General features: G+C 43.3%; 1 protein-coding gene across 1 annotated transcript; it reads right to left on the bottom strand.

Moving 5' to 3' along the window:
* Positions 1 to 7,157: 7,157 nt before the first annotated feature.
* LOC104472199 (clavesin-1) lies at positions 7,158 to 7,550 on the bottom strand. The gene has a single exon (XM_010087775.1). The coding sequence runs from the start codon at positions 7,548 to 7,550 to the stop codon at positions 7,158 to 7,160; it is 393 nt and encodes a 130-aa protein (XP_010086077.1).
* Between the last annotated feature and the right edge of the window lie 9,954 nt (positions 7,551 to 17,504).

Below are 17,504 nucleotides of genomic sequence, written 5' to 3'. Positions count from 1 at the left end.
CAACCCGAGTCATTCTATGATTCTATGATCCTTCAGCCTCGCCGAGGCAGACAAGCACCCTGAAGCAGGGTGAGCATGGTTGGAGGACAGAATTTACTCCAGTGTGCTGTTCAGCCATTTCACGGAGCTCAGCACCCCCACACTGTGCACATCTGGACTGAATACATGCTGTCGGTCCTAACTCCTCTGGAACCACCCAGCCTGCTAACAGCACCAGTTCCAAGCATCCACTGGGCTGCTCTGAGGGTTCTGGAAGTGGAGGATGCTCAGCACCTACCAGGTGTGGTGAAAAGAGCAATTATTCTTATGTAAGATGCAATTGATACAGAGGCTCAGAGTTCAGAGGAAAGACTCTAAAATATACCATGGCCTGGGGAAATAATATATCAAGAAAGAATCAGAATTTAAAAATTTCAAATGTATTTAAGGATTCCAGCTCAGTATCTCCACTCTTTTTTTGATGCTTCTACTGCACGTAGCCTATTAAATAGCTAGTCAGAGAATTATGGTTTTTTCCTCCCCTGACTCTTTGCAGTCTGTTCGTGCTGCAATGCATGAATTTGCCTTAGTTCCTTTTAATTGGGTTGGTGAGTTAGAAACCGATCAGAATATCAGATATTTAGAAAACTTTTAGGAAATGCTCTCATAGAAAAATTCATATTTCTTCCTATGAAGTCCCACCTCAAAAAACTCCTATTTGTAAGAGCATTCATTCCTGGTTTCCAGATGTTCCCAAGGGTCAAAGAGACAAAGAGCCAAGTGGGATGTCGGATTGTTTGGCTTCGTACTGTTCTGTTGCTAGAGCTCTGTCCTAATGCTCTTTCGCAGAACCCAGCTGTGAGGATGACATATACAGCCCATGTAGGAGTACGGGTCATTTTCTAGGGACAAGGGACAAGTGCTATGACAACTGTATGCAGCTTCTCTTTTCTGCCACCCAGATAGAAACCCTCACACAAAATTTGGGTATTTTGAGACAGTCTGGGAAGGCGGGGGGTACATGTGCATGTGTGTATGTGTTTGTCCTGTATGTGCGTTTGACGGTGTGTATTTTTCTTAGTCAGCTGTCCTCTCCAGTTTATAAAGCTTGGGGATTGTATTGGGTTTCTTTTCTCCATAGCAGGGAGGTGGCACAGAGACACTTTCCAATCTGCTGACAATTTCCCTCTGTTATCCCCCAGGCCAGGTGCAGCCCTTTGGCTCACCCATCGGCACTGTCCTTCACAGCTCTCGGTCCTCAGCCCACCACCGCCCATTCACCTTCTCTTCCCTCTCCATTCCTGTTTGACTGCCTTATCCTCCCTCCATTGATTTTTTTTTTTTTCCTTTCAGCCAGGCTTCTCTTGTTCTTCAACATACGCTTCATAACTTTCCCAGCTGTTGTTTTTCTTTCTCTTTTCCAGACATTTTCTCTCTCCCCTTTGATTCCCTCCTCAGTCACACCCAGGACTGTCATTTGTGTATGTCATCCTTCTGCCACTCATATGGACTACAATTGCCTTCCCAAACGCAGCTTCCATAATAAATCCAGTACCAACTGGATTCAGTTGCCACCTCCGAGCAATTTAAAACATTTCAAGACAGAGCTCCTTTTTGTCTTCTTTGTCCAACATGTCATTTGCACATCTGTTACTCCTCAGAATGAGTATTCTGCTCATGCGATGCCTCCTTCCTCTGCTACCTGAATCCTGCTGCCATTTCAGATTAGGTCAGTAACGTAATAATGTAACATTAATTATTTTAAATACAGTGTGCTTCTAGGCAATTTATTGGTCAATGCAATGCTTGAACCACAACTTCAGTCTCCGTTACTGTACACGTCTCCCAACACAGAAGGACTACCTTTAACTAGACCCAAAGACTTGTGTAAAAATCATTCTGGTGTTAGGGCTGGCCGTGCTTCAGCCGTAATCTCTCACAATAAACAGCTATGAGGCTGGGTTATTGCCACAGTTTGCCTGTGACTATAAATCAGTCTCAGCAGATGTTTATTCCTTCATATTATATTAAGCATCTGAGGTTATCCTTGAAATGCATTGGAATAATCAGCATTTGAGACATGTTCATTCATACCAGCAGGATCTGCTGATGATAATATCCCTGGAATTACACCACTACGAGCATTTTCAGCGAGGACATCATTTTTTCTATCACGATCCTTTAAAATATTTATAGTTGTTGATTTACCACGATGTCAGAGTATTTCCTTGCCCTTTAGCCTATCTCAATGCACTTTCCTACAGAATGGTAAGTATCTGGCATTTGAGATTCCTTGGTTAATAAAAGAGAATTTATGGCTAGCAGCTTGGGAATATACGTTGTAAATAAAGCAGCAGTTTTTTCCACCTGACTTACTTACAGAATTTTTGGAGCTATGTGGCGGCTTCTAAGACAGAACAGTCCAGACATGAAACCAGTAATTAATTACCATTTTTTCTGCAAAACACAATGGGCAACCTTCTGCCCCCTTACCCCAAGACCCTAATCACAGAGGATCGTGATTGGAGATAGCTCTTCTCCTGGCTTTCTGCACAGAAATAAATTTTACTCTGCCTGAACAACCTTGAAGGAAATATCTTTACTTGGAAGATTAATGAACACCTTCTGCTGAATCGCTTGCTCACAAAAGCCCCATCTCCCTGGTGTAGGAGCAGGATCTATGAGGAGGCAGCAGCAGACCTAGGAACAGCTGCAGCACTTAGCAAAGGCTTTCCTCAATCCCACAGCCAAAAGGGCCCTTGTCTGACTTCTTTAAAGACTTCCATCTCACTAGTGGTGCACCAGAGGATGGAGGGCTTGGGTTTGGTGAGACTGATGAAATTTTAGAAACTATGAGAAAGAGTATATGTAATCCACCACACGGCACATGTGGTTTTATGTGAAATCCTGGTCCAGGTCTCATCAAAACCACAGGTATGTATGTACGCATGTATTAGTTTTACAAACAGGGATTTTTTATGATGCAAATTTTTTCTTCAAAAATGTTCCTAACAAGATCAGATTGACATCATCTGTCTTCATGACTCCACAATTTCCGTTTAAAAATAAGATGCTCTGTTAAGAGTGGTATATGTGAAGTCTTTGTGGGTTTTGGGTGAGTTCACACCTTGTAGTTGGATTATTCTGGACCTCTGAGGACTGAGCTCTGATCAGAGTGAGTGACGGCACTCTCCCGCATGGATTCTCTAGTGCACAGTAATGTACCTCAGCAGCTTTCTTCTCCCTCAGTGTGCAACTAAACTGAGTTCTTTCTTTTCTATCCATCTGCTCGTTTTCACTTATTCAATACCTCTGAAGTTTTCTGTTTTGTATCGTATGTGATTAACAGTAACTGACAGATCCAAAATATACTGTGCAGGACCTAGAGAAAGTGATGACATCATCTCTAAGAAATCTGTCTGGAAAATAGAGCAAAATCAAAGCAATGCAACACTTGCAAAACGAGCGAAACCCTGGCACCATGACGGATCTCTGCTAGTGGCAATGAGAATTATCACTCCTTGTAGTTTTTCCTAGTAGTTATTAAGGAGATTTTGGTCAAACAATAATATTATCTTTTTTCAACAACGTAGAAGCAAAAATGAAATTCTTGCTTTGCAGCTGTCACAGAACTCATACAATGACAATCGATGAGAAGGACAGGCTGAGCTCTGCAGAAGAGCGTGGATCACATGCTAGACTGTGCCCACATTACGGAGGAGAATGTATGACACATCCACCAGTGGTGCTTGTATTTTAGGAAGCAGTGACTTGGAAGCAGATTTGAGCTGAACACGAGCTCAAAATGTGAAAGGAGCTAAGAAAACAGAGACAATCTTATATGTAAGTGGAGGGAAGTACTGAAGAGAAGAGATGATGTTATCATATGGTGGTTTATTGGTGAAAGTTTGTATTCAGCTCATCATCCATCTGCACATGAGCAACAATGCTAAAATGATAGGAGAGGTCCAGAAAAGAGTGATTATTAGCAACCTGGAAAATCTTCCTGATTCTGAGAGTAAAAAAGTTCAGTCTGTTTAAGATTTGGCAGCATAAAGATATTGCAACACATTAAGCTGGTGCAATACTTTGCAGAACAGTGTATGCTGGCTGCCCACAAGTATGTTCTTGACCTTGTGGAGAACACGAGGTTGCTTTGTCCTCAAGGAAAAGGGGGTTAGCTGCTTTATGTTCACCGTGGTTAAAAGTGAACACAGGAGCCGCTGCTGCAGAGTAGCTAGTGCACCACCTTCTTGTTGCGTGACAGTAATTTATCCTACCTTGCCACATTCTCAGTGAATTCAAAAGTAGGTTAAAGGGTGACCTGGGCAGGACACATAAGTAAAAACATGGGGAGCTGTCGTATTTTTGTGGTCCCTTTAAACTAACACAATACAGCAGCTAGAAGCTGAAGCTGGAAACACCGAGTCTGGAAATTAAAACCTGATTTTCTAGAGATGTTAGATCTATCAATTCCATTATTGAAGATTAAATTACACATGTTTCTAAAAGACCACATAGACGTTCTATCTTTGATACTGGGAATTCTTTGTCCAAGCAGTCACATCACACGAATAATGACATTTCCTTTCAAAAATCAATATGTTTGTAAGATCAAAAAGCTGAGCCTGCTTCCCTCTCTTTGCCATGTGATCCATACAGCCACCATACTGCCAGGAATGCAAACGGTAAGAAAGTCTGGACTGAAAATTGGTTTATAGATTATAGCCACGCTGACTTTAAATGATCCTTTATAAATTACAATTTTCTTATAAATGACCCCTTATCATTATGATTTAATGACAAAGAAAGGGAAGACACAGACAACTGCAAATAACACTGAAGTTAGGAAAGGTACGCTGGAGGCTGAGCCCTTACCTATCAGTGTTACAGCATCATACGAATTGATTGCATTATCATTCAGCTGAAATGTAAGCTTGTGAACACCTTGCCACTGCTGCAGACATGTCTATAAACAGGTTGTCCAGGGTATATGTTTGTAAGATATACACAATGCCTGTATGTTTGTTTTTTTTTTTGTGAAATATATATCAATGGATATTTCTTCTGGCCAATAACCTGCTTCCACTCTGCTTCACAGGATATTGCACTCATCATTCCCTGTTCCTTAACAGCTTCTGCTCTCGTTGACACCTTTAGAGAGTAAAAAAGGAGGAGATCATTCCTCTGTTCGCTTACAGCCCAAATCCTGTCCTGAATCCTTGCAGCACTTGCAGTGCTACGAAAGCCCACAGAAATGACCCTTCTTGTCATTTGCATCCACAGAGGAGTTGAGCTGCAGTGGCTGAAGAGAGGCAGAATTTGCCTGTGATTGTTATTTCACTGAGGAGCCTTAGGAAAGCATATCCTGTCCTATTTGCCACAGCTTTACTTCTTTTAAGGTAAAAATCACATTTTCAGAAACGAGGTATGTCTCTCGCATGCAGGATCACTTCGGGTTTTGCACACACACACATATACACAGATACATGGACGCAGGTTAAAGGACTTACAGAAAATTTGACCCAAAATCTGAGAGGAATCAACGTCCTGTCAAAATCTCAGTGCTGGAGCCTTAGACAGCCTTAGACAGCTTTCCAAGAGCAGGACCTTATGTATGAGGTTAATCGTGAGGATTCATTTTATTGAGGGATCAGAAACCCAGACCTGGCTCTCTGTAATACCCAAATCCCTTAATGCAGCCAGCAGCGCCCAGTGCTTCTGTTCTCTAAAGCTGGTACTCCCCGTTAAGTCCAGATACCTGTTCATTTCTCTTTCTTTGCAGGCCAGTTGCTAAAGGAAGGGTTTTGTGGCTGGAAGAAAGGCAATCTCACAGTTCAGAAAGAGAGGAGATAAAAATCTGGCCCCTTTGTAGTCAGTAGGACTTTTATCACCCGCTTCAGTTCTTTTATATATGCAAAGTTATATTTCTGTAATTTTTCTGTATATTTATTTACCAGATCTGTCCAAGCAGATGAAAATTAGAAACACTTCTGAGCTCTATTTTCACATGGAGATGAAAAGCTTTCCCAGAAAACAACATGACAAATTCCAGGCACATGTGTATTGTTCTCTAACAATTTATACGATGTAAATTCAAAGCTCTGATGCACTGACTCCTAAAAATGAGACAATTTTATGGACAACTTTAGACTGTTCCGAGACAAAATCCTACCTGGAACTCATTAGAATTTATGATACTCAAAACCTGAATCTGAATTTTGTTCTTGGGTCTGATTTTTATCAAGGCTCAGCAGAACACATGGCAATCCTACAGCTGATTCCATTTCTCCATCTCACTGTGAAGACAGGGAGAATGGAATGGAATGACTTCTGATGAAGAAGACAACGTGAACGCGATGTTCCTGGACCAGCCCCTTTTCTCTGTATTCCTTCAAATTGGTAGTGAAAGCTGACTAATCACATTAACATTTAAGGACATCATTTTATAACAATGGCTAGGAGATAGCTTTGTTCATACTATTCTGTAAAGTAATGACCTGAACAAAAAATGCACTTTGCAGGAATCTCGCATTTATCAAAGCAACAAGCATACACTAACCAGAGTGTGTAGAAATTACAGTGCAGTTTGTGGACATCTCATAAAATAGACCATAATTCCTGAATGGTTAAAACAACAACAAAAAAAAATCTGTTCAGAAGACTGGAGACAGGATAAGTACAGTCAGTTCCTTCTGCACCTGAATTTCTATGAGAACCTTCATATGTCTTGAGACATTTGCTTTCTGTCAACCTGTTCAGCTAGTCTATGTTATTACTGAAGCAATTATAGAATAGAATAGGATAGGATCATTAGAGTTGGAAAAGACCTCAAGGATCATCAAGTCCAACCGTCAACGCACACAATTTTGTAAATATTATGTAATAGGTGTTAAAGTACCTGTAGAACACAGACACTCTCTGGCTAAAAATTGCAAATGCTTATGGAAAAAAACTACGAGCTATTTATTTGACACACTGATATACCCATATCTCTCAGTGGTGTTGTGTCTGGAGAATGAGAGCTGATCAGATCAGATCAAAGTTTTAGTGCAATGGAATCATGGTTACAGAATATTGTACGGAAAATGGCTTTGCTGCTTCAGGTATGGTCACAAATACTCAGTAACAAGTCGAGTGTATAAGTGTATGTAAAAAAATAAGGACACTATCTACATTTACCTACTCTGATCCCAGTTGGCTGCAAAGAGCAGAAGAATCTTCCTGCCACAGTGGTCGCGATTTTCCAGTACTCCCGGGAACCCATCTGTCAGAGCCCGTTTGATTCCTGGGTCGTCAGCCTTGAAGTTTTTGAACATATCCAGATTTAACTGGCGGTACTGGAAGTACTGAGCCAGCAATCTGAAGGCCTCCATTTGGTGAAACTTTCTGGCTCGAAGAAATCTCAAGATGAAGGCATCATCTGTGCGTAAAAACCCAATGTCAGGCCTGGTGATGATCATGTCCCTGACTTGCTGGATGTCCTGATGTAAAATGTCTGGGTTCTCGTTCAGTTCCAGGCGGGCTTTCTCTATAGTCTCTGGACTAAGTCCAGCTTGCAAATGGGTCATCTCTGCAAAAACCTCTTTTCCAAATCCTTATCTTCAGATATTTCAGCAGAAGAAGTGCTGATCCCATTCAATTGATGGTCTGTTGTGAGCGTGAGCCATTCAGAAGCTTTTTGCTCTCAAGCTGGTATTGAACAGATGGAAGCGAAGGGCTTTTCTTATTCTTGCAGAAAGGGTGACAGGCAGTTCCCATGTAGTATAATCCATCCAAAGGAAAGTGTTGTTTATTTCATCACTAAAAGAAAAAGCAAATACACAAAAGAAAGATTAAATATGTACATAAAGCTTACAGGAATGCATTGCTGAACTTTATATAGTAATAAAATTGTTTTGTGTGCTTCATATGTAAGAAGATAGCAGTCAAATCATTCCAGAATGGGTTCACTTCATGTAAGGCAGCCCGTGATATCTTGAATGCATAGATGCAAGCTTTCAGAAGGGCAATCTGATTAATTGACAATTAATATTAAGCGGTGTCAGTTTACTATTAGAACACGCTTTGCAAAGTTGTCTTATAGAAGTGTGGGAGTTCCAGCATCCCATACCTTCAAGCCCGGGATGACAAAAGCAAAAATAACAGTAATTTTTTGCACGCCTAATAGGAACTCCATCTCAGCTTCCTCAGTACGCAGATTCACACTTGTCATAAGTATAACAACTGTTTGGTTTGGTTTTATTACCCATACTATCAGCCTGTAGCTTTCCTTGAATTAGCCCCTGAGCTGATTGTAAAACTGATTAGAAAAATCCCCAAACTCCACAAACATCAGGGGATTTTTTACTTGGTAAAATTTCACTAAAAAATCTTTCCGATTGAGACTTAATACATCTTCATGAGAAACTCCCCATGAATAAAGTGTTTGATGAATCCAATCTGACAGGGTTGATGTTTTAGTTGAAAGGAGGCGTGTTTTATTCCAAATTCCTCTTTTCAGTATCTTGTAGCTTTCCTGAATGCCTAGTTCTGATTTTCATTTTCATTCCTGTACTTCACCTAGAATTTGTTTTTTCAAGTGTTAGAAGGAAAGCTGCTTAAGCTGTTATGTATGAGCAAAACGGTACAGTGAATTGCTTACATTTCAGTGGCATAATTAGCAAGAGGCTGTCATCGAAGTCTGTGTAGTTACGCTTGTGTGAAATAAGATCAAGGTCTGTTCCGATGTGAAATGTGTGTGAAGAAAGATCAAGATCCATCCAATTTTTCAGCCGTCACAAAAACAGATAAGCAAACAAAAATCCCCACCACCTAACTGATCTCTCTCTCTCTAATTTCTGAAAAAGAAAAATTGGTTTTAAAAATTAAAAGCGAATCCCTCAGTGAGAGACATACTTTACTGTATTTGAAGAAAGCTGTTTAGAAAGTCATTAATTATTTATAAGAAAACAACCATTTCACTCAGTTCCTCCCCTGGGCTCAGTGTGCTCATACTGAACAAAGGGGACAGCAGCAGCCAGGGCATTTCTTCATCCAGGGGCTGCTCAAAGCTGCATTGCAGGACCTGGAATCAATCAGCGCGAGGGCTCTCTGAGTTCCCGGCTTTGTGAGCTTGCACGTCATTGATAAAAACTCCATTGAGATGCCACAGCTACAGCCCTGAGATGAGATCCCTGAACCTGAACACAGAGAATTTCTGCATATTTGCTTAAAGGACATTTGTGGTGGGAGAAAAGCTTTTTATTCAACAGCAATGTGCACTAGAGTTGTCTGTGGGTGATCCAAAGGAGGGTTTGTTAAGCAGCCTCCTTCTGTATTCATTGTGGAACTGGAGTTAAGACAGCTACCTGCAGGGCAGAGTATCCTGTGATTCATCATCCTGGGAAAACCTGGGAAAAGGCAAAGCTGGGAGGAAAGAAGACTGTCTGCCTTTAAGAAGTCACTACATAGTGCAAACAAATGCAGAAAAACAAGCCCTGAACTTTTGAGGGGTGGTCTATGGGTGCAGGTTATTCAATTTTTAGAGAAGTGTGTGCTTTGTTAAAGGTGGATGGCACACAAAAAAATAAAGAAACAGTCATTTGCTTTCCTCTTGTCTTTATGAGACCAAATTAGGATAACCCTGGTGGTATCAACTGAATTCCACTGACGTAGGCCATGGGAAAATCAGGCTAATATTTTGTGCTTAAGATCTCAAATTAATGGTGACATTAGCATTTTCTTGCATAAATCATGGGTTTGATTACAATTGCTTTCATTAAGTAGTTAAGGGAGCTCCATGTGTTTAAGGGTGACACTGTCACTAGGGGACTGTAGTGTAAGGATTGGGGTTTTTTCCCTGGTTTTAACAGCAAGTCATGCCCTAAGGGGGCTGGTTGTGCTCGAGGGTGTTTGGCAGAGGGATGGAAGCAAGGACCTTGTTTGGGGTCTGTGCTCGCTCTGGCTCAGGGCTCAGTATGAATTTGAACACTTTGAAGCTCTTGTAACTTAGAATTACAGAATCATAGAATCACAGAATGTTTTGGGTTGGAAGGGACCTTAAAGATCATCCAGTTCCAACCCCCCTGCCATGGGCAGGGACACCTCCCACTAGCCCAGGTTGCCCAAAGCCTCATCCAGCCTGGCCTTGAACCCCTCCAGGGATGGGGCATCCACAGCTTCTCTGGGCAACCTGGGCCACTGCCTCACCCCCCGCACAGTAAAGAATATATTTTTTACATCCAATCTAAATCTATCCTCTTTCAGTCTAAAACCTTTAGCCCTTGTCCTATCACTATAGGCCCTGGTAAAAAGTCTGTCCCCATCTCTCTTATAAGCCCCCTTTAAGCACTAGAAAGCCACAAGAAGGTCTCCCTGGAGCCTTCTCTTCTCCAGGCTGGACAACCCCAACTCTCTCATCCTTTCTTTATGGGAGCAGTGTTCCAGGTGTTCTGGTCATTTCTGCGGCCCTCCTCTGGACCCACTCTAACACTTCCAAGGATTTGTGGCAGTTAACCGTGACCCCAGTGGTTTCATCCATTTTCTGAGAGTTTAGGGCAGTAAACTGTCCCTTCCTCTGCTCATTTCCTGACTCCCATCAGGAGTCCCAAAATGCTTCTTTGGAAATAAGGCAAATTCTTTAAAGGTCAGATGCAGTCTACTCTAGAAGAAAATAGGGTTACATGAAGAGGACCAAGCCTGGCCCTTCAGATTTTCTTATAGGATCCCCAAGTATTTAGTGTCAAAAATTGTGCTACTTACTGTCATTAAAGTTTACACTGTTTTTACCTTATTTAAAAGGATTAGCACCCATCATGCCCAGGATGATCCCAAGGTGAGGGAGGTACAACCCTCTCCTGTCAAACGTTGTCAAAAAGCAACTTACAGATACTCAGTTTAACAAAAGATACACTTCTGAATGCATTTCAGAGTTTTCTGATACAGCCATGGGTTTTACAGCTTACAGGAGAGCCTCTAAAAGTTATCCTGATTATCAGACAGAAAAGACTTTGCACTAAAATATTTATTGGTGTAACGTTATATATGGCAAAATAATCCAAAACATGTATGAACAATGCTGTCCCTATCTGAGTCCTAACACAATCCACTCTAGCACCATTGACTTCAAGGAGTCGGATCTATATCAGTGGATGATTCGAATCTCCCACTGCTTACCTTGACAATAAATTTAATGCTGCATAGCTACCCAGTTTAACTGTCATTGTGCTTTCTCAAATGGTCCTGATTTATTCTGATTCCCAAAGGTATAACAGAAGCACCTTCTCCATTTTCACCTCCTCCCTCACACGGCAATTTCTCCTTTTCTTCTGGTGGTGTGTACAGCTCTGATCCATCTGCAAATTCCTCAGATGTTTACATCTTTGTTTTGCATTTTTTTTTTTCACAAATGAAGATGCTTGCCCTTTTTTCCCCTATCTTGAATGTTGTTGCTGCTTGTTGGCACTCTAGACTCTTTGTTATAGTCCCAACAGCTGTTTTTCTGTGTTGTGACTCTTTATTCCCAAAGGACTATTTGCTCTCCTAATGTCTTTTCACAGCCACTTACAATAAATCATCCCTTCAAAGGAACACAACCCAGCTCTAAACAAGGAAAAATAATTAACAGAGATTTGAAATACAACATATTATTACAGATGAAAAAGGGAATTTTCCAACAAAATTGTGGTGTCAAATACCATTCGTTTTCATTCCCAACAAGAGAACGACAAGGGACAGAGAGCGGCTTTAGGATGGGTAAAATACTGAAAGTGGGATACAGCCTTCAGACAAACAGCTTGTATTTTTGCCTTACTCTCCAAAATAAAATGCAGTTAATAATAACATGAATAGTAATAGCAATACTTCAGTAAAATGAAAATAATATCTTAAAGCAATATATATAGCAATTTCCATACAAAGACCCTAATACATTTTTACTGCTTTCTCAGCTTCTAGATCAGCATTCAACCCCTGTTTGCTCTACGTCCCCTGAAAAATTGTCCCAAACCTGCTCTCAGTGATTACGACATTTATCTGGATTGTGTTGCTCCTGCCTGCTTGGCTGTCCTTGCAACACCCTTTGCCCCTTGAAGCACTGTCCTTGTGGCTTGGACTCTTCCCTGTCCACTTCAGTTCAGACAGATTTTTGTTGTCTCTCTCCACTGAGTGTTTTCCGTTCAGTGCAAAGCTATATGCCAGCTGAAACTTCATTACCACAACTTTCAAACCGGGAAGGCACTAGGGTTTGATCCTCACCAGGTGTGAACAGACATCACGGTTATTATTTGTCTCATGTCATTCCTAACTCCTAGCATTCATACAGATATTAGCTGCTAAAGTCATGCCAGAAAAGAAGGGAGTGGGTAGAGAGGCAGGGAAAATCGTAATCTAGAATGATTTCATCTCAGAGTGTGGGTGTCACCTTATTAAATTGCTTTTTAAAAAATATTTTTATGTTAACTCTGGAAAACATCTTGGGGCTATATTCTGCATAGCAGGGATTGCTACATAAGGGCAGGGGAGGATAAATCTGTGGTTGTAGTTACAGGAATGGCTCCTATGGCACTTTGTGACCTTGTGGTACCTTTAGCAGGGACCTGCATGGGAAACAGAGAGCTCAGACACAGAAAGGGATATAACCTGGCTCTGTGAGCTGATTTCAAATGAGTGATGAGAAAAACTGATCCTGTCTAGTCTTGGCTGCTGGACCCTGGCATCCTCCACAGACAGCGGGGAGAAGCGCAGCCCTGAGTGATGTGCCTGAGGTCACAGAGGACATATTTCACAGAGCTGGGAACAGACCATATGTCTCCTGAGCAGCAAGCTCTTACACATCAACATCCGGGCAATCCTTCTCCCTGTGCATAATTCCTTTCAGCATGAGAAAAATGTGAAGCCACACTGCACACAAAAAAATGGACAGGTAGACTGCAATGTTCCCAGTGTCTCCAGGGTAATCCCCCTCATCTGCCATAGCACAATCTGTACCCCAAAAGTGTATAATTTCTTTATGTTTTTGCCAAAAGCACCTCCCCCCGCCCACCCCCAACCCCACCCTACAGGAGGTCTCAACAAGTCTGTCATCTCCCATCCCACATCCACAGCCTGAGTGCTTCTCAGAAGATCACAGAATCACAGAATGGCTGGGGCTGGAGGTCACCTTGTCCAGCCCCCCTGCTCAAGCAGGGCCCCCAGAGCAGGTTCCCCAGGGCTGTGTCCAGATGGCTTTTGAATATCCCCAAGGAGTGAGACTCCACAGACTTTCCAGACAACCTGTGCCAGTGCTCGGTCATCCTCACAGTGATGACTTTCTGATGTTCAGACGGAGCTTCCTGTATTTCACTTTGTGCCCATTTCCTCCGGCCCTGTCACTGGGCACCACTGAGAAGATCCTGGCTCCTCTCTTTGCACCCACCCTTCAGGTGTCTGTACAGGTTGAGGAGATGCCCCCTGAGCTGCTCTGCCCCAGATGAACAGCCCCGGCCCTCTCAGCCTTTCCTTGTGTCACAGATACTCCAGTCACTTAATCATCCTTCTGGCCCTTCACTGGACTTTCTCCAGTATGTCCATATCTTTCTTGTACTGGGAACCCCAGAACTGGGTACAGTACTCCAGCTGGGACCTCACTAGTCCTGACTGTTCTGGACATCTCCTTCCCTGTAGCCCTTCCCTAAAGGCCGAGATTCTCCAGTCAACCCAACTGAGCTGAACATTGCAAGTCTTCCTCCTGCAAGTGCTGGTGCTCCTGTCAATCTTCTCTAGGGAATTGTTGCTTCTCTTCAATGTGGAAATAGGGAATGTTAGCGACTGTGAAAACTGTGTGGGGAATTTGATGGTTTCTCACACTTTCCTGAGATGCGATCTCCTCACTCAGGTACAAAAACTAACAGTTACTTCAGTTCAATAAAAGCAATACATCACAGATTCCTATTCCACTCATATTACAGTCTCCTAGCCAGCTTCAGGCAGGTACAGGTTATGCCCAGGCCACATCTAGCTGTTCAGCAGCGGTAATTTAGCCACGGCACAGCACAAAACACGGTAGCAACTCAACGGATCTCTGCAGCTCTCTGCACAGTGTGTAGGGCAGGCACATCTGCAACACTGACCTGCGGCTGTCCTGTTGCTGCTACAAGCTGAGGGGCATGAGGAGAGACTGACAAGGTTACTGAATAGATGTGAAATTAAAAAATTGCCTCGTTATCTTTTGACCTGAAATGTGAAAAAGTTATGCTCTGCCTAACTCGAAAAAACTTGTAAATAAAAAAGTTAAACAAAACACCCATGAACTTAATGAGATTGCTTCGATATTTCTCCAGATCATAGTTCTAAATTTTTAAGGATTCACCAACCACAGATAAACTGGAATCCCTCTGGGAACATGAGGCCAACCTGTGGCACGTCAAATAAGCAGCTACAATGGACTTCTGTGCCAGTCATTAACTACTCCAAGTGTCACTAAGCAAAAAGCTTCCTGGCCACTGCTGGACAAAGAGGCCATTTTCCCCAACAATACAGAAACTTCTTCCAGCAGAAGTTATCAGCAGTATGCAAAACATGAATTCTGCCCCCCAAGCCTCATAACTAAGCTATTCATAGAAATCTGATAGCACGGGATCATAGTGTTAGTACCTGAAAATTCCTAAATGCCCAAAAATCCCAAAATGGGAAGGGACATAGCAGATTTCAGAAATGTATTTCTACAAACCCTATTAAAGGAAAAAAACCAACAACAACAACCCAAAACTGTTTGGAGTCTCCTTCTCTGGAGACATTCAAAGCCTGCCTGGATGCGTTCCTGTGTGATCTGATCTAGGTGTTGCTGCTCCGGCAGGGGGATTGGACTAGATGATCTTTCGAGGTCCCTTCCAATCTCTAACATTCTGTGATTCTGTGAAGTTCTTGAACTAAATCCTAAGAGTAGCGTTAGCATCAAGAGGAAAAGGACTTATAACTCATCTGCCAACAACTGTGTGAACTTCTGCTCACTGAACTCCCCACTCCATAAAAGACTGATGTCACTTCTGGGGTTTTTTTCTAGCAGGACCTGACTGTCAAATCTTGTTTGTGCATGTCCCAGGCACCACAGCAACGGGCTGTGAGAGAAAATAATACTCATTTGTCAAACAATAGCACAATTGCTTCAGTAACTGCACAGTTACATCAAGAATTGCGTTAGTTTACAGTCTTAGTTTGAAGGAAATATTCTCCATCCTTTTACGAGGCTGATGGTTTGTATTTTAACTGCCATGGTCCTCTTTTGGAAGATGAGGAGGTTGCTGCTACATGTTTCAAAGCAACATCCTCTGTGTTCAAAGCACACAGAGTTGAAGTTATGACTCTGTGCTGTGGGGTGGATTCTGCAGTTCCTCCATTGCCAAACTCAATTACGCTGCTTACACTGCTACTCAGCAGCACTCAGTGCTACTCAGTGTAAGAGTGTCCGGTCTCTGCACCAGATTGTAAGTCATAAATGATGAAACAATACGGAAAAGGTTGGAAAACATTGTCTTTCCTTGTTTTGCATATGCCTCACAAGAGTCTAATTTTTAGAAAATACTCAATAGTTTTCAAAGTTGGATGAGTCAATAGAATTCTTAAGATAATTGGCAGCATTTTATAACAGGTACATGTCAGACCTGATAATGCTAACAACACGAGCTGCCCATGTAAACTTCAAGCTGGGATGCAGACTGCAAACTGGTTCTATAAGGTTATCTGACTTAGTGTTGTATGAAAAAGGAAACCCTTACCTTTTCTATGCAGTGCATGGCATAATACTGTTAATATGTCATTTAGATGCTGGTATTGCATTAATTTTTAGTACTGGAGAAAATCCGTGTTATCATCTGATTATGCAGAAAGCACATGAAAGCAGCCTTTCTGTAATTTAATTTTTCCTTCCAAATATGATCCAGTCATTGTTTAGTGATGGACAAGGGGTAGCCATCTGCTTCTTAACTTCATTATTCCTGGAGCTTGCTTAGATTGAGGAATCAGCATTTTGAAAAGGGAAAGCTCCCTTTCTCCTATGACCTTCCCACCCTCGCAGGATTAAATCATTGCAAACAGAATTAAAGTCAGGCCAGCAGCACGCATGGGGTTTCTCCAGCTGTTATTTGTTTTGTGTTTATTTTCTGTATGAAGCCCTTTCTGAACACCCTCACTGCCTGCAGAGACCACAACTTAGTTCTTGACTTCCTGCAGCAAAGGATCCACAGGGTAGGAGCAACTCACCCCACTTCTTCCCTGCACCCGTTATTCATCACTCTTTGCCACTGGGAAAGCAGAACACTTGACTGACCCAGCACATTCCCCCCTCCCCTTAGACCCCCATCCCCCTTTGGGTTGACTGAACCTGGTCAAAACAGGCATCAGTTTGCTGAGGAGCAAACAGGCATCAGATGCTGTTTGGCAAGTTCCTATCTGTCAGCACTTGGCTGGAGTCCTTACTTTTTCTTTTAACTCTCAGTTTTAACCATTTCACCTCCACCCTGTCACCTCTCCCCTGTTCTCCAACTGAATCTGGACTTTCCCTTCCAATTTGTGCTCTTTCCCCTACTTCCCCGTTCCTGGGCAGCTGAACTTATTTTTTCATTTCCCACGCCCTATTTCAGGAAGGATTGAGATGGGTGACAGAGAAGGAAGACAAGAAGGGGCAGGAAAGTGAGGAATGGGGGAAAACGGGGACAGGGAGGAAAGGAAGCAAGGGAGCAGGGCAGGGAGGAGAGTAGACAGGGAAAGCAGAAAACAGGAAGGCAAGAGGCAAAGAAGCAGGGTGTGGAAGGGAGGACTGGAGGCAGAAGAGGCAGGGCAGAGAGGAGGCAGGAAGCAGGAAGCAGGGCAGGGAGGAGAGTCAGGGGAGGCAGAGGAATCAGATGAGGAAGGCGAGGTAAGACAAGTAGGGCAGGCAGGGCAGGAAGGAAAACAGGGCAGGCAGGGGAAGTAGGACAGGTAGGGAAGCAGGGACCAGGGCAAGGAAGAGAGGCAGGACAGACAGGGCACAGGGAAAGGAGGCAGGGAGGCAGAGAGCAGTGAGGTAGGGCAGACAAGATGCAGCCAGGGGAGGCAGGGAGCAAGATAAGGAGGCAGGGACGGAGCAGGCCAGGTAAGAGGTAGAGGAGGCAGGGAGCAGGGCAGGCAGGTAGTCAGGGCAGGCAGGTGAGGCAAGCAGTGGAGGCAGGGGATGTGGGAACAGGGGAAGCAGTGAGCAGGGGAAGAATGCAGGCAGGACAAGCAGGATGCAGGGAAACAGAGGCAGAGCAGGAAGGAGAGGCAGGGCAGTCAAGGAGCAAGGCAGGCAGGAGGCAGGGCAGGCAGCTGGGCAGGCAGGAGGCAGGGAACAGGGCAGGCAGGTAGCAGGCAGGGAGCAGGGCAGGCAACAGGCAGGAAGAAGGGCAGGCAGGGAGTAGGGCAGGCAGGCAGCAGGCAGGCAGCAGTCAGGCAGCAGCCAGGCAGCAGGGCAGGCAGGGAGAAGGGCAGGCAGGGAGCAGGGCAGGCAGCAGGTAGGAAGCAGGCAGGCAGCAGGCAGGGAGCAGAGCAGG

The sequence above is a fragment of the Pterocles gutturalis genome, unplaced genomic scaffold, assembly GCF_000699245.1.
Source record: "Pterocles gutturalis isolate BGI_N339 unplaced genomic scaffold, ASM69924v1 scaffold30211, whole genome shotgun sequence".
Taxonomy (NCBI): domain Eukaryota; kingdom Metazoa; phylum Chordata; class Aves; order Pterocliformes; family Pteroclidae; genus Pterocles; species Pterocles gutturalis.
Note: the sequence above shows the minus strand (reverse complement) of the source record. Positions and strands in the feature narration are given on the sequence as shown.

Excerpts from the sequence above, each read along its gene's own strand:
- LOC104472199 (XM_010087775.1), bottom strand. The coding sequence starts at position 7,550 with ATGACCCATTTGCAAGCTGGACTTAGTCCAGAGACTATAGAGAAAGCC.